This window comes from Drosophila miranda, chromosome 2 (genome assembly GCF_003369915.1).
Source record: "Drosophila miranda strain MSH22 chromosome 2, D.miranda_PacBio2.1, whole genome shotgun sequence".
NCBI lineage: Eukaryota > Metazoa > Arthropoda > Insecta > Diptera > Drosophilidae > Drosophila > Drosophila miranda.
The window spans coordinates 3931454-3953603 of NC_046675.1; the positions used below are offsets into that span (position 1 = coordinate 3931454).

At 45.1% G+C, this 22150-nt stretch overlaps 2 protein-coding genes across 5 annotated transcripts in view; one reads left to right on the forward strand and one right to left on the reverse strand.

Annotated features, from left to right (window-relative positions):
* The first annotated feature begins 309 nt into the window (after positions 1–309).
* The window catches only part of LOC108156756 (tubby-related protein 4), a 32190-nt gene continuing 10349 nt past the window's right edge, over positions 310–22150 (forward strand). For 3 of the 4 annotated variants that reach the window (XM_017288419.2, XM_017288418.2, XM_017288420.2), the window contains exons 1-2: positions 311–1019; positions 9073–9264. In XM_017288419.2, the coding sequence (XP_017143908.1) occupies positions 9169–9264 (96 nt within the window). In that variant the 5' untranslated portion in view covers positions 311–1019; positions 9073–9168. Of the gene's footprint in view, positions 1020–9072; positions 9265–22150 lie in introns of all 4 variants that reach the window. The other variant, XM_017288417.2, reaches the window with a different exon arrangement.
* On the reverse strand, positions 18798–22084 carry LOC108156759. The gene is made up of 4 exons (XM_017288421.2): positions 21695–22084; positions 19634–20084; positions 19453–19580; positions 18798–19396 (listed from the first exon to the last, which is right to left on the reverse strand). Exons 1-4 carry the CDS (start codon positions 21920–21922, stop codon positions 18917–18919), a joined length of 1287 nt encoding a protein of 428 aa, XP_017143910.1. The 5' UTR covers positions 21923–22084; the 3' UTR covers positions 18798–18916.

A 22150-nucleotide genomic window follows, 5' to 3' on the forward strand; every position in this document is an offset into this window, starting at 1 on the left:
GTGAACCGGGCCATAACCGATTGAAAAAAACGACCAATTCCTCAATTTCGAGATTCCGTCGAATATTCCTAGCTATATAGAACATTTGGCAATGCCCAGATAGTTTTGTCCCAATTCTCAATCAATTCTCTACCCGACCGGCCTGTTCCAAACAATTGCATTTCTATGGATTTCTATGAAATTTCTAACTTATTTTTGCAAAGAGAAATCAGCGTAAGTGTTGGATAGCACTGCACTTAAGGTTGCAGCGCTGCCAGAAAGCAGACCGTGACCCGCAATCGATGTGTCGATATACATCGCAACAATCGCGGTTCGTTAGAGCGGAAGTCGCAGGCAGCTGAAATTATTTGGATTTATTAGAATTTCTGAAAGAAATCGTCCTTCTTGGTAGTGCCACAAGTTGCGGCTGTTGTTGCTGCTTCACTGGATGTTTTCCCCAAGTTGCACACGCATTAAATGTTGCTGGCAGAAGCGTTAAAGTACATAAAATCAATATCCCCGAAATAACAACAACCAGGCGTCCGGTTAGAAGCGCGTAAATTCCGTCAGTTTTTCGAGAGCTTCAGTGATAAGAAAATGTGCGAATCGGCAGGCGCAGGCGCGCTCTTCCCCGACAAATTTTCCGACTTTTCCTGCGATGCGAGAGGCGAGGCGACAATCCAATGGCCACAGTTTACGTTCGGAAGTCGATGAAAGCTGTGTGCTGGCCGTGGCCAACGGAATTTTAACCGTTGCATGTGCGTTACGCGAGTGTGTGTGAGTGTGTGCCATGCGCGCGTCTGTGTGCCATCCGTGTAGTAGTAGAGGAGCAGCGAACGAAAAAACGGAACGTCTGCTTTAACAATTGCAAAAAGAAAACCACACACACACACACGTCACGTCACAGAGCGTCTAAAGAGCGGAGCTTAGGCTGCATCCGGGATTCGGTTGGAAAAAAACTATAATTAGATTGGCGTCCAGCATTGCAGTGGATACCTGGAAGCACAGGGACACCACCCGCAGCAGCAGCGGCAGCACAGGTGAGTGCCGGAATTTCGTTGTCTCCATGGAGTGGCAATCATTCGTTACAGCAGGGATGGGATGGATTCCGGGGGTGGATTCCGGGCCCGGGCTCTGGCTATGGCTATAGCTCCCGGTGCCTGCCTACAACAGACACGTCTCTCTGGAGGTGTGGGAGTGTTGTTGTGGCGACACAATGCTGCCGACCACAACAACACATTCCCCTCCCTTCCAACGAAGTTCCCTTTAGTTTTAGCCTCTAATTAAAGTCTGTCCATTATCAGCACTTTGGCTATATTTGCTTAGCGCTTCGCTGCTTTTGTGGCACATTTTTTTGTGTGTGTTTTTTCGGCTAAAAATGCCTGGAATTTAGCAGTTACAGAGGAAGCTCTGCCCACGCACGTTTTCGATTAATCCCCGCATCAAATGAACCGAAGCAATGACAGTGAAAATCGATTGGCATTGGCACGCTTCCCTGTATGCCAGTGGCTGTGTGTGTGTGTGGCTGAAACGAGTCCGCGGGGACTAGTAGGGAACGGCACATTTCTGGCAGAGGCAATCATAAGCGCCCATAAAAAAAGCGAGCGGCTCATCCAACGGCTGGGAGAGGGGCGCCCTGTAATACGAATGCGTGCTGAAATTGAAATTCCGTTAGTTGGAGCGATAACCGTTATTCATATATTAGCATGTACATATGTGTGTGTGCTACTCAGTTTTTGCATAATTTAGATGACCGCGCTGCTGGCGTCAACCGCGGCCGCGGCGCCTACGCCAACGCCAACGCATGACCGCCAATGTATTGCTGTTGTTCTTGGCTGCTCTTCCTTATGCTCCTCCTCTTCTTGTTCTTGGCTGCTGCTCTGCTTCCTCCTTCCCCTCGGCGGCGACTGCTCTTTGAGAAATTATTTTTAAGTTTGTGGGCGTCCGGGGCCTTGGAGGGGAGGGGTCGGATGTGTGTGTGCGGGAATGTGTGCCACCGCCGCCGCCGCCCCAGCCCTCAAGGTCATTTACATTCTGTTTTATTTCTTTTCAATGAGCGTTGCGTTTCGTTTTCTCTGTTTTTGTACCCCGTACTCGAAGATTTTAGGGGTATATACGATTTGTGGCGAAAGTGGTGGAAAGCGTTTTCGGCCCGGCTCAAACAACGTACAAAATATATTGTATAAATTACATAAATAAATTCACTGAGTAAGGGTTATAAAAGTAGAGCCGCGGCCTTTGCCGCTCCCCCTCGTTTTTTTTTTGTTTATCTTCAATTTGCATTTTTTCTTCTTTTTTTCATTATATAATTTGTAACGTTTGTGGAGAGGGGTGTGGCAGTGGGTGGGCGTTGTTTTGTGGCAAGTTCAAGTGCAGCAGTGCCGAGACGACGACGACGACGGCGGCGGCGGCTTGCGGTTGTTTTTTGTTGAATGTTTTGCCAATATTTTCGCCATTGACGACACACACACACCCATACAGGGGGGGCGGCAATGGTGTGTGGGCGGGGCTGTTGTTTACCTTGCCGATACCTGAATTGGCGGGCAGTTTTATTATTTTGCATAACTAAAGAAGGAACAACAGAAAGAAGGAACAAGAGCCAGACGATACAAGAGAAAAAAGAAACATAAAAAAATAGAGGAAAAAAAGCAACAGAAAAGCAGCAACAAATAATGAAAAAATTGTTTGTATTACAAGGGGAGGGGGTGGAAGGTGGGGCAATCGAAATATTTAATGCCCTAGAAGATTTATGGTTTTTCAGGGAATATATAGAAACATGTGTGATATTATATAGTTATCCCATTTTTTGTAGACTTCGTTTTACAATATAATAAACTCAATAAATTGTCATTGAACTTAACTTTCTGTAAGTTGTGTTGGAATATCCTCGGAAACCAACAAGATTTCCTCACAAAGAAAGGGGTTTTCAAGCGTTTTTTCCTATATCAGCCACAAAATACAGTGATATATGGTTATATGTATATTTATTTGGCAGAGTAAACAGAAAATGGTAGGCATTCCGTGGATTATCTTAGCGACTGGGACTTCGGGAGGGAATTCTGATGAAAATTTCTTCAACTTAGGGACTTTTTTGAACATAAATATACGGAAGTATCTTGGGAAAGTATCTATCTGCTGTGGAATATGAAGATGGGTCCTTTTCAATGGGTTTTTTGGGCATACATTTTAGGTGTCTTATGTTCCACGGTTCTGCGTTGCAAACTCCAGTTTCAAGTCAAAATACCCTTCCTTCTGCCAGAGAACTATCAACATGGAAAAAAGATAACGCACCCGGCAACAAAACAAGCAACAAGAACAGAAACAACAACAACGCAACGGAGAGCAGTAGCGCCAGTGAGGCGCACAATTTTCCCAGTCGATGGGTGGGGCAGGGAGAGAGGAGGATGGCAGGGACGGGACTAAAGAGCGAGAAGGTTGGGGTGGGGGCCCAGGGAGGGTTAGGTTAAAGTAGAAACAAATTATACGACACACCCCCCTCTCAGCGTACAGCGGATTGGGTGGGGTGGTGTAGGGGGGCTTTGGTTTCGGTAGCGCCCCGTCCGCATCAAGTCAATAAACAAGCAGCAGTTACAACAACAACAACAGCAAACACAAAAACAATGGGGAAAAATTGAAGGATAAAATGGAAGGAGGCGCTCTCCTCGCCCGTCAGCTTTTATACGGCATTTCCCCAGTGCCATCGTTCCGTTGCTCCATTAAAGCTCAGTGCACACACACGCACACAAACAACATGCTCGTACATTTAACGGTTCCCAGCACCCCAAAGAGCTGTTTGTCTCTCTCACACCACCACAGCCACAGCCGCAGACACACACACACTCTCAGTCGGTGACTGACGCTCTTCCTCTCTGCGGAGACCCTCTCTCTCTCTCTCTCACGCTCCTCCGATGCCCGAGTATTTGTCAATGTTGCTTTTCTTGGCTTCTCATTTATTTCATCATTTATGCAAAATTTTATTGCTTTTTCTTGTCTTTTGGTTTTCATTGATTGAGGGGGACTCGTTTGGGTAAGGGGTTAAACAACGGGGAGTCCCCACAGGAAGCCACAGCAAAATCTTGCCAATTAAATGCATGCAAGTGCATGTCCTACAATAGTTGTTGCTTCTCTGGAATCGATGTGTTCTTGAGAGGAATGGGGGTGTACGTCAATATATGACACGTCTTTCTTTGTGTCCTAGAGGGCATGCTGTAAGCTAAGGTTTAACCCTCCCAGGATTTTTCCAGTCTGTAACAAATCAAGCAGGACGTCATGTCGGAACCCCTGGGAATAGTCTGCCTCTGCTCAAAGCTGTTTCGGAAAACACTTAAAGTCTTTGCTTAATAAACTATCCAGAAATGATAAGCTACGACAGGGTAACAGCTGCATATTTAACACCCAATCAAAAGCTGGTCTTTGTTCTAGTCTAGCTCTGACTTTGTTGATTCTAGGAACTAATTACAGAAAGAAAATAAGCCATATGGACTCCTGCGATGCTAGTCTTTGGTAAACCCCTCATCTAGAACCTAGAATGAAGGTAGCAGAACCAGTCAAAAGGTTTTTATCGAGGCCTATGAGCCTGTTACCTTTTCTGTTGCATAGATTTACACTTTTTGTAGGTAATTATGTGCTCTTGCACTCCTATAAGATAGAAGACCCTTACCAAAAATCCCTCCAATGGGGTATGCCTGAAAAGTGCTAAGTATTACACCCATTGATACACCCTTTCGTGCTCCCATAAGTCGAGGAAAAGGCCACATTTGAACACATTTTAAAGACTTGTAGATGGAACAAATGCTTAAGTAGACATCCTTCAAACAAGACTATTTATTATTTCAGGAATATTTCATGTATTCACCACTCTGTTTTTGCTCTCATTTTTGTAGCAATTGTTTGGGAATTAAATCTGAGTATCGGGTATCTACATACGAGTGCCACATGTCCCCCCCCCCCCCCCCCCCCCCCCCCCCCCCCCCCCCCCGAGTTGTTGTCCCCCGTTTCGAGGGCATTTCTTGTGCTCGCTGGCGTGCGGCTAATTAATGCGAATGCCATGCCCCACGGGCAGTGGCCACACAGGCTGTGGAACTCCAGGCAATTACTGGGGTGTCCTGTGGCCCGAGTGTGCTTTGAACTTGCTTCAATCTCGCCGGTTGCGTGGCATGCGGCATAGAACAAAGCCCCAGCACGAGTACTGGGGCACACATAATGATGCGGAACCCAAAACCGAAACCGAGACACAAGGCGGACCTTAGATCCTTTTCCGATAAATGCTACTAAATAATACATTTTCCTGTGGCCACGACGGCACGAAGGGGCCCTGCGGAAGGACTCCTCGCTACTCTCGAATCGGGCACAAAGTTGTTCCTTCCTTCTGCTGTACTTTTTGTACTTTGTGGCAGGTCTTGTTGCATGCCTCACTGCGTTTTCATTATACGATATGCGCACAGGGAAAAGGCGAAGGAGGGAGAGAGCGGTTCAAGGGCATTTTCCTACAACAAAAATAGTTGGAAAAACAATGGCCAGCGCCAGCGCCAGAGCCAGAGCGCCTTTTAGGTAAATGAAAAGCTTTTGCAAATAAAACAAATGCGTGCACTCGCATTCGAATGCTGTCCTGTGTCCACAAATTGCCGCAATTAATTCCCAGACATGATGGCAGGACATGCGCGCAGGATAAAAAAAGTAAATCATGATTTTAGCGGGGATTAAGTGGGGGCCAAATATATGTACATTTGCGTGGAAAATTATGCTCACAAGCGCAAAAGAGCAAAACAGCAAAAGTTGCCACCAAGCGACTGTAACTGTATTTAAGCGCCTTAGAAGGGGAGCGGGAGGAGCGAAGCGGAGGGGAGTCGACTGGCGTACAATGGAGCGTATACGCAATCCCATTTCGGGGCGGCAGTAAGCTGGGGATGGGGAGCAACTAACAAGCAACTAAACTTTCGCTCTGTCTTTCCACATAATTAACTTTTGATGGCAAAGCCAAAAGCAAATCCTTCCACCCCGAGGTGTGTGGGAAACAGACTATTTCCCGGGCTCAATGGCCTAGGAAATATTCATTAAACAATTTCAATTGTTATTTGCCTTGTCCTAAACGGATTTTAATTGATTTTGCACTTGAAATTCTCTGTTCTCTGGAATGGTGCCCATTTCTTACTCGGAAACCGTCCGTCCCGGAGTTCGCCGTAATTCGAACTCAGTTGCGTGGAAGGTGTGATAAATTCCTGGCAATTTGTGGATAATTCTCTTGAGCTCCAAGTGGAATTTTCCCATGTTTATTTGTGTGCAATTTTCCAATGAAAATTGTGTTTTAAGAGAACATGTGTTGCAAAAACAGATTTAAATATCAATAATATTATTATATGATAGCAAAGCCGGGACTGTGTATTTTGTAATGGGATACTGAGCCCCGGAAAAAGAACAATATTGTCACAATTGACAGCTTGGACGCTTTATACACCCCTGCAGACTCGTCGATTGAAGCCAATGACGTTAATTCTTAGTAAAAATGTCACATAAGCGAACGGCCACATTCATATCGAATGACATGAACGGAAATCAAGAGACTCGTTGTTTTTTTATGGGGGAAGCGCTTCGCTCTTGAGTAAAATATGGGGCTACTACGAGGACCCACAAGTTTTTTATATAAACTGTAGAGTCTAGTATTTTTTGTTGTTCTTTTTGCCACAGTTTCAGGTCTCGACTGTACTTGAATAGAACCCTTGACTGCATTTAATTGTTACGTTAAATCAATAAAAACTGCTATTGACATTAAGCCCAGCACTATTTTTGGTTATTTCTGGTTGATATCACGGCATAAAGGACTTTGCCTGTGCCCAATGCCAGGACTTAAACCATTGTTGATGGCTAAATGCATATTTCATGATGTCTCGGGCGTCGATTGGCCCACCTGCACAGACAGAATGACCCACCCACCGACCCACCCACCGAATCCTTTGACTGGCATTTCGACAGCTTTTGTGGCACTGCTTGCCAGCCTTATAGCGGCCGTGAACCGCACGTTGCTAAAAGTGCTCAATGTCGCATGAAAGCGGAGAGCGGAGGGCGGAGTGGCAAGTGTGGCACGTTGCACAAAGCCAGCCTGTGTGTGGCAGAGTGGCAAAAGTAACACGTACCAAAAATATGGCCTGGGGCAAATGTGCAATCATTCATCTCGAGAACTACTCGACAATGCATTCCACTCGCCCGACTGCTACCCTGCCACAGTGCTACCCTGCCACGCTGCCACACGGCTGCTGCCTCGTCTCCTGTCTGTCGCTGTTATTGAAATGGAATTCAAAGGACCCTCGCGAAATGTAGTTGGCTTTTTATCAATATTTAAGCAGGCAAAAGCTCTTCCCCACTCTCGAGATTCCATTAGTTTTATTCCTTTCTGTCTGAGCGGCAGGGCCCCCGCCTCGGCTCTGCCTTTGTTGATGACGGCCCGCCCTCGGGGGCGTATACGCAATCAAAAATTGTGTATCACATGACAAATTCAATCAGACAAAGCACACGACCTAATTGAAGCGAATGCGTGTGCTATGTGCTCTGGAGGCTGGAGGCGATGCCTGGGCAAAGACAAACAAATGTTGACTGGCTGCCAGCTAGACCAAAAATATTGTACTACATAAAGCCAGAAGCCAGAGAGAGTCAAGCAGTCATCCAGCAGGGACCACCCTCAAAGACAGCAGACAGGAGACAACACAGCCGTCAGGCATCCATCCATGCATCCAGCAGCAAAGCCATATCAATTATTCAGGCATAATTTGAAACATTGTCGTACCCTGCTCCGAGCATTTCTTGGCTCTAGGATTCTGCATAGGACTGTGATATCCTCTATAAGGAGGGTCTGCACCTTTGTACATAGATAAGGCCCATAAATGTTGTATTTAAAGGTCTTTGAACCCGAAATTGGAAAAATCTTTGAGCATTTTTCTTTCTAAAGATTTAGTATTTATTTTGAATATTTATATATCTTTGATCGGAAATTCCTATCACGAATATTTAAAAAAAGCTATGATATCTGTATTTCTTGAGATATAGGGCTCAAATTTTTTATATTTATATATGTATCTTGCTTAAAATCATTCCGATCTGATAATCCTATCCCGAAGCTGTGACTTCTGTATTTCTTGGGATATAAGGCTCTGAATTTTAAAATATTTTCATACACTTTGAAGATATTATCTACAAATACAGGAAAATGGGTTTCCATTTATTTATTTATTTTTTAATTATTTTTATATTATATTATTATAATTTATATTATATTTTTAATTTGTATTAAATTAATTTTTATTTTTTCAATGGAACTCAGCAAACCCTAGGCTTTATTTAGTCTCTCTCTGAAGTGCTTTTCCATTAAATAAAAATACCAAAACTCCGCCAAATATAATCTTCTGCGAGTACAGGATATCCTTTAGTCGCCACACCACAACATATCATTCCTGCTGGCTTCTGGCTTTGTCCTCAGCTCTTCTGCTGCTCCGCTGCTCTGCCCCTCGACTCGACTCGGTTGAGTTTTTGCCTGAAAACTTTTTAAATTATTTAAATGAGGAGAAAATGTACACACAAAAGGACGCAGCTCTCGACAGCGTTTTTGCTCTCCCAGTTTTATATATCATATTTTTTCCATCTTTTTTCCCCCGTTTATTATTTTAGATCGCAGACAAACGCACAAGTTTTCCGAGCTGTTTGCTAGAAAGCATTTTTATGAGCCATGTGCCGGGGAGAGCGTGGGCTATCCGTGGGTTATCCGCAGGTTATACGGGTTATTCGGTCTGACGGAGACCCCAGAGGTAGATAGGACACAGCGCCACCACTTGGCCACTAACACCAATTAGTGTGCCCCGGAAAGTGTGCTTCAAATGAGGGGGAGATGTTCCATATTGGGGTTCACAGCATATGCCCCGTCACAGCACTCCATCAGGCAGGGGCGTGTGTGTGCGTCTGGCTGATAAGGAAGCAGCAGCACGGCGGTGGCCAAAGCCCCACTCCAATTGGCTTTCATCGTAAATTAGTTATTGGCATGTTATACCAAACGATAATGAAACTTTGCCCTCCCCCATTAATCTCTCTCTCTCTCTCTCTCTGTTGTAGCAACATGTGTGTGGCCTGAATCCGTGCAGGAGTACTACGGACAAGCCACCGAGCAACCACTAGTGGGGACTTTGGACATATATCTGGGGACATAAAATGCATTTACATTTCGAGCGGAACATCAACACAAAATGCGACTGCACGATACTATCGTTGTCATGGATGGGAAAGGTGCCAGATGATATACCCGAGGTAAGTGCTACCGCCTCGCCCCGCCCATAGTAGACCAAAAAGCCATTAACAGTGCGGTCCAAACGGCCCCCTGGTGTCCTTCCTTAATACAATAAATACTGGACAATGTCCATTAAACGATGGGGACATTTTAAACCAAGAGGAGAACTAAGACGGAAGACTTTTAAGGGGAGAGCTGGCCCTGGCCCTGGCCGTGACTCGGGCCCCAACATTGCATTAATTTCTGGCCACGTTGGCCGCTTTTCAGGCTTCCAATTGATTTTACATGCCCCCTCCTGCCGCCGTGGGGCAATCGATCGGTGGATTTTATGGAGAGCGAGAGGGGGACTGTCTGAGTGGGCTGTAACTTTTCCAATCATTATGAACTTCCAAGGCGCGCACAACAAATGCCATATAATCCTTTTTATATTGAATATAAAAATCCAATCACGTCTGTCTCTGTCGGTGGCCTCCTCGCAGCTACCTCCTCATATCCCTCTACTGTTACAGGTTTTTCTCCTGCTGCTCCTTGTGTGCTCCCTGTGATGGCTCTCTGCCTCCTTTAGATACAGATACTTTTGTGTTTTGTGGCAACGAAGCAGCAACAGGATCTTGGGTTTCTCGATTCCTTTCTGTTTTTGTGGCGTCCTTAAACTCGTTTGGCGATTTATTTAACAGTTTTCAATTTCGTTCTCAACAGTCTCTGGAAATCGAAGGGGGGGGGGGGAGGGGAGGGCTGTGTGTGTGGCCACGGGACACGTGTCGCGGTTTGTCGGAGAGGCCGACGCGTGCTCTTGCCATTTCCTCATTTCCCGTTTCCATTTCCATTCCGATTGTGTTGCAAGTGCGCCAAGCCACAAGCTTAATGCCTTGTTACGCCCTGGCGGCAATTTACCAGCGATAAGCACTTCTCTCTCCTGCCCGGCGCCCCTTTTCCCCCTTTTTTCCATCCCTTCGACTATCAGGCCATTGGGGTGCTGGCCTCATTTCCCTGTCCACTGGCCATAAATCATCTGCATATTAAAACAAGCGAGAAAACACTCTCCAGAGTCCAGAGCGGTGCAATTTGCCAGGGAATCATAATATTTTAACAACTGCGACGCCATCAATAGAATATTGATGATGGAGTGCGTCATCGCGTTGTTTCTGATTTATTGGCCAGAGAACAACATCCTTCGAGTGGATACTCATCCCCCGTCCCTCATTTGTGGGCTCTACCCAACCCCCTCATGGATCCATGGAGTCGTCTTCTTCATCGGCCTCCCAAGGGCTGTGCCACAAATTGACATGCCAGCGGACAAGAACACACAACTCAAATCGCAAATGGAAATTTAATAGCAATAGCTCGTAGCTCTGCTGCTTGTCTCTGCATCGCACACATGTCCACAAATATATTTGAGGCATGCCACCAAGGCAAAGGCACTTTCCTCCGCCATCTCCAGACGTTGAAGGACACATCACATCATGCAGAATCCGCAACAAATGAATTCTAATGAGCATAATGTGTGAAGTGGGGAAAACATTCCACTTTTCTTTAATTTGTGGCCATTATTGGGCCAGAATCGATTGTGGCTCTGCGTGGAAGTACAGTGCGTTTCAGTATAATAATGGGAATGAATTTTGTGTAGAATTTCGCCTGGGAATATATTCTTTCAAGACTTTACACCCAAAACGGCGAATGGTATTACTTCGTATAAGATTGGAATATTTCCTGTAATTTTCAACATTTTTCCTTATAATTTCTATATATAATACTTTGCTCTGTTCGTTTAAGTCGTTACAATTATGTCCTTTCGCTTATGGGAAATTTGCAAATGCCTCATTTGCTTCATTCAACGAGCGGCTCTTGAAAATTACATCATTATATCATCCCAAAAATTAACAAAATATCCAAAAAGTAGAAAGCGATTTCCCTGTAATTTTCTCTTCAATAATTCCCGCAAAATTCTTGCCCCTTGTGGCAACTGTGGCTTGTGCCTGACAATGATCTTGTAATTACGAAATCCATTAATATTTTAGAGACATTTACAGGCGTACATCTGGCGGAATGGCATTTAAACCGCCAGCAGAATCGAGTCGGAATGTATTTTGCATATTTATGCCAAGCGCAGAAGTGGGCTACAACTTTTTTATGTGTGCAGAAAGTTTTAAATAATGCAAAAAAGAATAACAATTGTGCTCGGGAAAAGCTGAAGATGAAACTGAAACTGAAGCTAAAGACGCTGCTGAATGCTGGATGCTGGATGCTGGAGAGCTGCTGATGATGGCCTGGCTGAAACGGTTCACTTAGCGTAATTAACTTGCCAACTTGCTGGATGAAGCCAGACGCCAGAGGGAAGCAGCGTCATTAGTAGTCGGAGGAGAGCTTAACATCATTAATATTTGCAACAGAACTGCCATTCTGCCACTGCCACGCACAGAGGACAATCCGTTTCCACTTTTTTGTACGCTTTTTGCACAGTTTTAATTACGCGCAGTAAAAAATAATTGAGTTCTTTTCAATCTTTGTGCCCTGCCCAGACGACGACAACAGTTGAGTGGCCTGGCCGAGTGGCCAGTGACCACAAAAACCACTTGAACGAATCCCTCCCGGCTAGTCCAGTCGCTGGCTAATTATGTGCAGCAGACCATTATTCCTATGTACCAAGTACCACCGTGTACTCTGTACAATATCCCCATAGTAACCGAGGGCTCTGCGCCGTGTGGTGCGTGTTTTTAGTTCATTTCGTGGCGCTCATAAAAATGCCGAGCTGTTGCCACCTTTCGACACGCTTCCACGCTCTTGTTGTATGCAGGCGAAGCCTCTCTCCAGCTCCAGAGATTCATGTCATTTTGGTTGCCTTAAAGCTAAAGTTTGGCCCAACTTTCATCAGAAACAACATCAACAGCAGCCCTGAAAGTATGCAATGAAATGTGGGAATCCTCTTGCCGAAAACTCATTTGCTCGGAACATCAGATACTGGGAGAAAGATTCAAGTATTCAGCCTTGCAAAATTACACTTTACCGAATTTACAAGTATTTTAGATTTACATCAGAGCTACTTATAGGATAGGATATAGGATATAGGAGCTACAACGAGTACATCGGAGAACAACGAGTAATCATCTATAGCGAATCATCTAAGAAATACAGAAAGAGAGCGAAATAAATGTTTATTGAGAGCAATAAAACCCACATTAAATTAAATATAGAGTTCTTTCGATATTAATTCAGTCTTAAACGTAAGTTCTAGACAGTATTATAAAAGTACCTCTCACTTTGTTTTGAAAACTTGAATATTTTCCATACGATTACCACAATTTTAGGGACATAACTTTTAAAAATTTGTTAGTTAGTAGCTAGTTTTTTCTCAGTTAAACTACGCAATTTTCAGGATATATATATCTACGGATTTATATTTTTCCTAACCTAATTGGTCGATAATCATTTTTTTTTTTAATTTGTGGGCTGTCCTGAAAAATACAATCCTTATCGAGAGACTCGAATCGAACATCAATGTGCCAGATCATGCATACAACCCCGATCCTCGGTTATAGACCGTCTTGAGTCGAGCATCAATGTTCCCGATCATGCACACGGCATAAATATTGGTTTGACATAAAGTAGGTATTATCTTCACACATTTTTACTTACTCCTGGTATAAAAATCGTATCCCAAGCATGATTTGATGACGATTTCTTGGGATCTTACCCTTGGACACTCACTTATTCTCTCAGTGTGCGCACACACACCCTCATAAACATACGCACACACTCACGTTGACAGGGGAACGGCGTGCTCACGCGTAATAAATGTATTACGTGCCTGCCTGTAGTAGTGTGTCACACACAGTGCCACCCCCCATCGCACCCCCGCCCCCTTCCACTCAATCTGGGCTTATTTAAACAGGGAAACAGGCCCCTGGCAACAGGCTCTGCCCCGCCGCCCCCCTTGGACCGTGCTGTGTTTGTTACGCTTGTTGAACAGGTGCCGATTACAAGTGCCAATTTGGCTGTTCTGTTTCGCAGGCAAACTTAATTGAAAACTTTTTAATTGTTTAGGCACGGGGCAACATTTCGCTTCGAAATAAACTTGGCTTGGTGGCGCTTCGAGCCTGGCAACTGATTTATGGCCATGTCTCTGGCCAAGGCCTGCCGCTGACAGTTTCAATTAAGGAGCAAAGCACACGGATTGGCCAAGGACCACCGTCTCGGACTGGGGCCCTGTGTCGTGTCTCGGGTTCCATTGAGTGGCGCCACAGCCACAGAGAGAAAGAGAGTGCAATTTCAAACAATCGAACGGGCGGCCAGCCATCCATCGATTCAAGTTTGAGAGTCCTGTCCCGTCCCGTCCCGTCCTGTCCTGTCCTGCACTTTGATTGTTTGTTCTTGGCACTCTTCTTGGCCCTGTCTTTGGCCAACAACTGTAATTTAATGTGTCTAACAGTTACACTGAGAGAAAAACCCAGACAAAAGAACTCTGTATAATGAGCGCAGGACAAGGTTCGTTTCGTTTGAGGGATTCAACGAGAAATCGGGTTCAATCTAAGCCTGGGGCACGATAGTTCTCCCATGCATATTCTGAAGGGAGAAGAGTGCCACTGTATTAGTATTAGTGCGTATTTGTAGCGGTCTCTGCCCGAGTCTCTGCCACAGCATCAGTATGAGTGCGTTTCGCGTTGGCTTCTGCCTGAATTTTGGGGCCAGAGACGGATCCTAGCTGATCCGCGCTCAAGAGGCAGAGATTAATAATTTTAGATTTAAGAAAAAAGATTCAAAAAAATTTTTAAAAGTATTTAAAGTGTGAAAATATTTGATTTAAATAAATTTCATATATAAAATAAACAAAATCCGTATTTTAATTATATATTTTTATATGATGATTCGAATCGAAAAAATTCGAAAAATCGAATATATTATTTTTATTTTAAATTTTTTATTTTAAGAATTATTCAATTATTCTTATTATATTATAATATTTCATTGTTATAATATTAAATTATTATTATATTTAATTATTATTATATATAATTATTACATTTAATTATTATTATACTCAACCCAAAGTGAGTTCCAATTAATTTCCCTATTTTTTTTATTTAAAAAAAAATATAAAATTTAAATATGCGTGTGTTTATTTTTAGTATGCCCCTTTTTCCGAGTGCACAGCAAAATCCTTGAAAATAATCCTCCGCTGGTTCTAAGAACTGTAATTCAAACAGCTGGAACCTTTTTTCTACGAAATTTAAGTAAAAAACCTGCTCTTTTAGAGGCTTACCTTTTATTCGTTTTCACATTTCAAAAACTTTTTGTTGATGGTGAAACCTGTTTTTCCTGCAGTGCTTGGCCTGGACGTATACATGCCTGAAACAACAATACGGGGAAAACCACATACATGGCTCAATCATTCCGAAAGCCATCTGCACTCTCGGCCATCGACCACCGGCCATCGGCTTTCCACGCCCCGTCCTTCACACTTGGGTGACGCTGTGGCTTTCAGTTGTGCCATTGATTGGTTTACCCAGCATTCTGTTTGTTTGCATTGGCTTCGATCGAGAGCCACGTCCCAGGATTTGTGGTTTTTCTATGCTCTGTGTTTTGTGCCTCCTTCTGGCACTCCTGCCACGCCTGCCACTCCTGCCACTTGCCAACAATTGTATGCGATTGACCGCACACACAGAGCTGCCGTGCTGCCACCGCCCTGCCACTGGCTAACCATGATTTCCCTTCAATTGTTGCATGCCGCATCAATCAATCAATTATGCAACCTACCCCCAGCCCAAACTATTCTCCGAAGCCCCTTCGTGGCGGAGGACCAAAAGTAATTTCGATTTTAATTGTCGCCATTTACATATACGAGAGTACTTTCCGAATGCGAATGCGAGTCCTGGCCCGCTTTGCATGCACTTCAATTTGGATGCCATTTGTGCAGCCATCCATCCAGATGCATCCACGTCCACTCGCATCCCTTCCATCCCCACAATGAAGGCGGCCGCCCAGAGATTGAGGATGCAGAATGCATCCATTTTGAGGATGGATGTCAGCGGCGATGCGCTCATGCTCCATTTGTCAGCAACAGACACAGAGGAGACATCAGTTCTCTGTTCCTGCTCATCTTCTCTTCTGGAAGAGAGACACATTCAGACACAGATTCAGGGGAGACTCATTGCGCTTTGTCCTCGATTCACAGAGAGATTTTCTTGCCCCTTTGCTTTTCCACTTTCTGTGAGAGGTGAGGGACCTCCCTCTCCCTCTAATTCTCTTTGCGATGCTCTCCCCCTAGGTCTTTCATTCTCTGTGAGACGTTCTCCGTCTCCCATTCTCCCATTCTCTCGTGTGTGTGCGCATTTCTCACCCCTTTATGTTTTTTTCTCTCTCTGTAATGTTACAAAAGATGAGTTGCACTTGAGCATGCTAAAATGCGTTATTAAGTGCATAAATATGCAATGTGTGCAACCTTTGCACCTGCCCCTGCCTCCCACTGCCACCCACCTGTCTAACAATGGCCGCCGCCGCCGCCGCTGCCTCTTCAGGTGAGCCCTCGAGTGGGTGGGATGGACGGATGGATGGGTGGCTGGGCTACATGTGAGAAGAGCTTTTGAAATTTAATAAAATGCAAATTCAAATGCAGAAACCAGTCAGCCAGACACACAGATCCACCGAGCAGCATGTGCCACACATGCCACGCCCAATGGTCCCATTGTCAGGCAAAAAGGGGCCTCTCCCCCTCCCTCTCCCCCTCCCACCGCAGGAGTGCAACAACTGGAGGACTGGCAACACGCTAATGAGTTGAGTTTTGTCTCCGCATCTCCAGAATGGATGGAGAATGGGCGGGTCGCTGCGTAGGCATTATGCAAAAAAAAACGTGCAGAAAGGATGCACTGAAGCGGCTGTCCCCACAACGAAATTGTGGTAATGGAAAATATAAGGAAATACAGTGCGTTTCAGGCCTAAAAAACATGGGAAAACGTAGAAAAATAACAGGGATTTCGATATGAAAAAAAATATTGTAATATATTCCCAAAATAATTAAAGTTTGGTTGAGGAGTAGAATTTTAAAAGGTAATGGAGGCAAAAAATAATGTTTGTTGAATTATAAAAATTATGTTAAATAAAATAAAATTGTTATACGTAATAATAGGAGGAGATATAATGAACAAAAATTCTTGGTTTAAATGGTGTAAAATATTTCCACTAGTTTTTATAGACTTTTATTATTTCCAGAGTGTTTTTTTTTTGCTTTCCTTCATATAAAAAATAATTTTTTCGTGTGCAAAATTTAGTTTACAAATCCCTTGCCTTGGTTTCAAATATTTCCACTGGTTTCTATGGTTTTTTATTATTTCCAGAGAGTGTTTTTTTGTTTGCCTTAATTTAAAAATCTTTTTTTTTCGGTGTTAAGCAATGATGTAAAAAAATTTAATTATTTGCCAGTAAATTGAGCAACAAATCCCCCTCTCTCTATCTTTCTCTCTCCCTCTCTCTCTCTCTCTCTCTCTCTCTCTCTCTCTCTTTTTTCTGGCTTTCATATTTTTGTAATCTAAAATAAAAGACCTTTTTTTTGAGAATATTATTGATTCTAGATAAATATTTAATGCTTTGTTAACCTTTGACATGGGTTTGGTTCTTTGTGCTCTAGAGATTATAGTTATCCTTTTTTCATGGTGCCGAGCAATCCTTTTTCTAACATGAAAATCCCTTAATTTAATTCCCTGAAACGCACTGTAATTTTAATTATTTTTAAATTTAAAAGGCATCAAAAAGGCAGCCAAGGGGAAAAAGCATAACAACATAGAGAGATAGAGAGTGGGAGAGAGAGAGAGAATTAAATGTATAAAAATCGATACAACTTTTGGGCGGGCATTAAAAAAGGATCAAACGGAGGAACACGTGCGCACAGCCAGGAGGCGAAACGCACAAGGATATCTGTGCTTTGCTTGGCTATACTATCGTGTACGGTGTATCCTTTTGTATCCCTGTAGGTATACACATGTAAGTCACATGGAGAGAGAGAGAGAGAGAGCACCGCACAGCCATAAAAAAGTTGCCAGTATTCCCATTTCCACTCCCAATCCGCATTGCCATTGCCATTGGCATTGGCATTGTCTGGCGGTCGGTTCTGGTCTTGGTCTTGGTCCTTCCTTGGCTTTGGCTGGGTTAAGGCGGCGGATGAGGCCCTTAAGCAAAGGTTCTCCCACTCTCGGCCTGCCTCTGTCTGTGGCTCTGTCGAGAAGCCCTTTCACACCAACCGTGTGCTCTGTGTGTGTATGTGTGCTCGTGGCACAAGTGGCAAAATGTTGTTACGTGAGCATTAAACCATATTTTAAGTTATTAAGTTATTGACAAAAGCTCACGTCACCCCTTATGCCGGGGCTTGGCTCGGTCTCTGGCTAAGGGTTGGGTTGGCTTGGAGGACACTTGTGCGCTGCTTATCCCTTACGGCTTACAATGCCACGCCTAGGCGCACACAGAGACATCATATATCGTATATATATATATGTATATATAATGCCTGAATCATATGTCTGAAGGATAACCACTTTTGTGTAATACGAGGAGTACTCGCTGTCGCTGTCGCTCTCACACTCGGTACTTTTTCAATTTTTGTCCAAGCTGTGCGGCTCCTCGGCAACTCTGTTGAAATTTCAGCTGTAAATGAAAGCATAAATATTGCTGCTTCCCCAATGGGAGGCGCCTGCTGCGGTAAAGGTCTCCATCTCACATGCTCAAACCCCCGACTGGACTCTCTCACTCTGAGCTGTCCTTTGTTTGTGGTCCGTCTGTGACATATTTTACTCTTTCGGTGTTTGTTTCTGTTGCATTCTCGCAGGCGCTTTGCCGGAATGTCAGGCCATCTCCGGAGCCCCGGAGTCCGGCTCCAGGTAGCCGTGCCATCTGCAAAGGACACGAGACAAAGGAGTAAAGTCCTCTGGACAGTTGACTGCCGGAAATTGAAATACAAGTTATTAGATTTCTTTGACAGAACAGAAAAGAGCCAAAGCCACAGCCCATGTATTGGCTCTCGTAAATTGCTCTCAACTTTTGAACGCTTAAAGGATTATTTGCTGTGTTCCTTTGCTGCTCTGTTGCTCTGCAGCTCCTCTGTTTTCATTTACATTTTCCTCTGCAGTTGTTCTTTTTTTGGAAACAAAATACAAGGCACATAAATTGCCTTCGCAAAGGACACATTTGGGTCTCCCTCTCTCTCCGACTTGATGTCCAAGCAAATAAACACACAGTCACATTTGGAAAGGATGGGCTTGTGGCTCTGGTCGTCTGCTGTCGTCAGTTGGCGTTTTCCACACAGTTTTTCCTTTTGTTTTCCCAATGCCAAATCAACCACCGCCGACGCAGATAATTTGCCAAGGGAGTTGTTTTATGGCCAAAGGCAGGGCAGGGCCGAGGGCGAGGGTGTCTTAATATGTGCTTGCTTCTCTTTGCCGCTGAATGTGGGTTGCGGCCAGTCGGGGGGGGTGGCAGGGGTCAGGACGCCATGACCTACTTTTGTGCGGCAACTTTTTCAATTTGTTTTGAGAACAGGGGACCGGCGGACCGGCGGACCGGCACGGGGGACTTTCGCTTGGTTTGGCTTGGGCCAAGAGTTTATTTCATAAAATACAATACAAAGAATGTTGGGACTAAAGTCTACTCATAAAGCTTTCAATGGATTAACTAACGATACCCCCACCTCCACTACTGCTGCTGCTGCTGCAGGATCAACAGCAGCAGCCACATCAGGGCCCAGGAGCCCCGATCGAGCTGCGGCAGGGCCGCATTCGTCTCGTCCTCGCGCTGGTCCTCCGCACGCGTCCTCTCGTAGTGCATGTCCTCGGGCCGCATCGTCCGCAGCAGATCCTCGTCATTGTCGGCGATGCCCGTGCTATGCGGTGCGGCGGCAGTGGTGGCCTTGCCCGTCATCAGCAGCAGTTGCATGCGCTGCAGGGGCGTCAGCGGCGGGTCATCCGGGGGCCGCTGCCAGTGCGGGGGCGGCAGGAACGGCTCGTACGTGGTCGGAGCCTCGCGGGCCCTGTAGCCGTAAACGAACATCTGAACGAAGAGCGAGACGGTGCTGAAGTCCGTGATGACGGCCTTCAGAGTGCAGCTGGAATAATGGCTGTACTCTGCCACAGGTGGCACATAGTTGGGATCCGTGCCGCTTTTGTCGGAATAGTGCTGAAAGGAAAGAAAAGAGTTAACCATGTCCGATCTTTGCACTGGCCTGGACTTACCCCGAAGATGACAAACTTCACGTAGGTGATGGAGTCGCTGTCGACGTAGTAGAACACCACCGTGTGGTTTGTTTCCACCGACGACTCATTCGGCGAGGTCTGAAAGGTCTCGTACACCAGTTGGTCGCCTGAGAAGTGGATAGATATAGATCGTGTTAAGGGATCATCAATCATCACTTACCCGGCTGCCTGTGACCAATTTCAATGACCTTGTCGATGTTATCGAACTCCAAACTGGCCCCCGAGCCCGGACCCTCCGTCTCCGCCTCTGTTTCCGCTTCTTCGTCCTCCTCTTCGATGTCCACCTCGAAAGCGTCTCGCTTGATGTTGTCATAGAGCTCTGTCAGCTCTTTGCTCACCTGCCCGAACTCCCCATCGTCCTCGTCGTCGTCGTCGTAGTCCTCGTAGGGCTGCATCTCGCCCTCGAACTGTCGATCGCGATTGATCAGCAGCGAGGGATTCACATTCAGAACTGTGTGGTTGAAGCCGAACACCAGGATGGTCACATCGAAGGCGGCCGTGGGCAGCGGCAGGGGCAGCGTCTCGTCCTGGCTCTGATTGTTGCCCAACACGCTGATCATTCCCACAACCAGATGATCCGTATAGCTGAACTTCACCTCCGCGTATATGTTCTGCAAAGGAATAGGAGGGTGTGGCGAGGGGGGTACAGAAATCAGACACTCAATCCACTTTGGGGCAGAGTCAATCAGGCATGTCCACGTCCATCGTCGGCTGCCACGATTTCCGAGATGTTTACAGGCCGCCGCGCGATTTTTCTCGAGAAAAACTCACGTCATAATTGCCTTCAGAAATGTGCCTCAAATTGAAAATGCATTTAACATGATTTTCACGATTTATGTGTGTATATTCTAGAAATAACAAGCACACTCCTACCCCCGCCCCTTTCTATACCTCATTAGCCCGCCAATCCGATTTGACTTTTTGGCATTGCCACAAAATTGCCACATTTTAACATTTTCCTCCGTACTTTTCTAGCCTCAAATTAGTTAAAGGCATGTTTTTTGTACCCACTCCTTGAATAATATACATGTATTATTGGGCTCTATTATTACTTTCAATTATCGGGCCACAGATGCCATTATATATTGGCTGTTGAAAATCGTTACGTGTGCACAGCACAGAGCAAACAGCACACAGCTCATAATCCAATTCGATTTCAGGGCAATGGAAATAAACAACAAATTTTGGGTGTATAACGGAGGGTAACGACTGCGTGATACCTCTAAGAAATATCTGTACTCTGTGGGAGTGGAATATGTATTTTTTTGGTTTTTTAAAGAAACATTTTCGGGATGAAAATATACGAAAAAGAAGAACAGGCTACACCAAATCGAAGCTTGTTATCGCTTCGAGTGGCGCTGCTGCATGACGCGCGATGCACCAAAGAGTTGCGTTCTCTTTATTCTAGACACTAATATTCGGACTATGATGGAATTTGGTATTCAAATAGATTACACAGCCCTACAAAAAAAAGTGTCGTGTGCGGCTGTCCAAGGTATCCTATCCCTATGTATTTTGGGGCCCTGAACACGAATCCAAGGTCAGAAAAAACCTCCAAAAACCAATATGGTCGAAACATGGTGGAAACTCATTTGAAAAATTGATCGGATTTGCTTGATACTCGTCACTGGGGGCTTTTGATGCCACTTTTCAAGATGTATCGAGTTATTTTCTCTTCAAAAGATCTATTTAAAGGGGGCAGATGTAGATGTAGCAAGGCCGGGGAGTTATTCGTTTTAAGTGAATCCGGAATTATTGGATCCGCCATTTTGAATTTTTGAATTATTGATCCCGAAAGCCCCCGAGTGAAGCTACGTGATTCTACAGGGTTTTAGAGACCTGAACTCAAGCTTGTTTTAGCGTGTGGAAAGGAAACATTTGTAGCAATCAGCCTAAGATCCTAAGGGATCCACCAAGCATCAATCTCTACAGTTACCTTTCTCATGGCCTGCCTGTTACATATAAATGAGGTATACCCCAAGCATCCCCTACTGGTGCCAGGTACAGAATAAGATGAGCCAAAAAGATCTGGTAAACAGTGGACCCAGCGGGGCACATACTGGATATAAATATAGACCGAAACTTGTTGTCGTCTGCAATGACGAAAAAGCGACAATTTTGTTATTTTTTCGTATCTATTCTTGGTTCTCGGGAATATGCAAAACGAACGGAGCCCCGAGGGTCACTCTATGTCTGGGTATTCGCCAGAACTCGGACTCACCTCCTCCGAAACGATCTCGATGTAGGTGATGGGCTCCGGTATCTCGTAGTTGAAGACCACACGGGGCTGCTCGCTGATGCCAGCAGGACGCGAGTGCTGGACATCCTTGAGCAGCAGCTGATCCCCCTCGATGCGCTGGCCAACGCCAAAGAAACGCTTGGCATCGCTGCCCCTCAGTAGCGCCTGAGAGGCAAAGATCAGCAGCAGGCAAAATACTTTTGCACACATTTTGGTTTCCCCCTTTCGAGTTCTGTTTAGTTTGTGGGATGCCTTTTTATTTTGTGAATTTTTGGTGGCACATTTTTAGACACAAACACGCGCCCCGAAACGATCGAGAGATCTTGCAACGCGTCGCGGCAAACGAACTTTGGCAACTGAGAATCGAGAATGCCGAGTGCCGAGTGCCGAGCGCCAAGTGCTGCTGGCCGCTGGGCTGCTATGTGCTCCAAGTGTTGA

Excerpts from the sequence above, each read along its gene's own strand:
- LOC108156759 (XM_017288421.2), bottom strand. The coding sequence starts at position 21,922 with ATGTGTGCAAAAGTATTTTGCCTGCTGCTGATCTTTGCCTCTCAGGCG. Across the intron at positions 20,085-21,694 it reads TCGAGATCGTTTCGGAGGAG|AACATATACGCGGAGGTGAA; the intron begins GTGAGTCCGAGT and ends ATTCCTTTGCAG. Across the intron at positions 19,581-19,633 it reads AATTGGTCACAGGCAGCCGG|GCGACCAACTGGTGTACGAG; the intron begins GTAAGTGATGAT and ends TCCACTTCTCAG.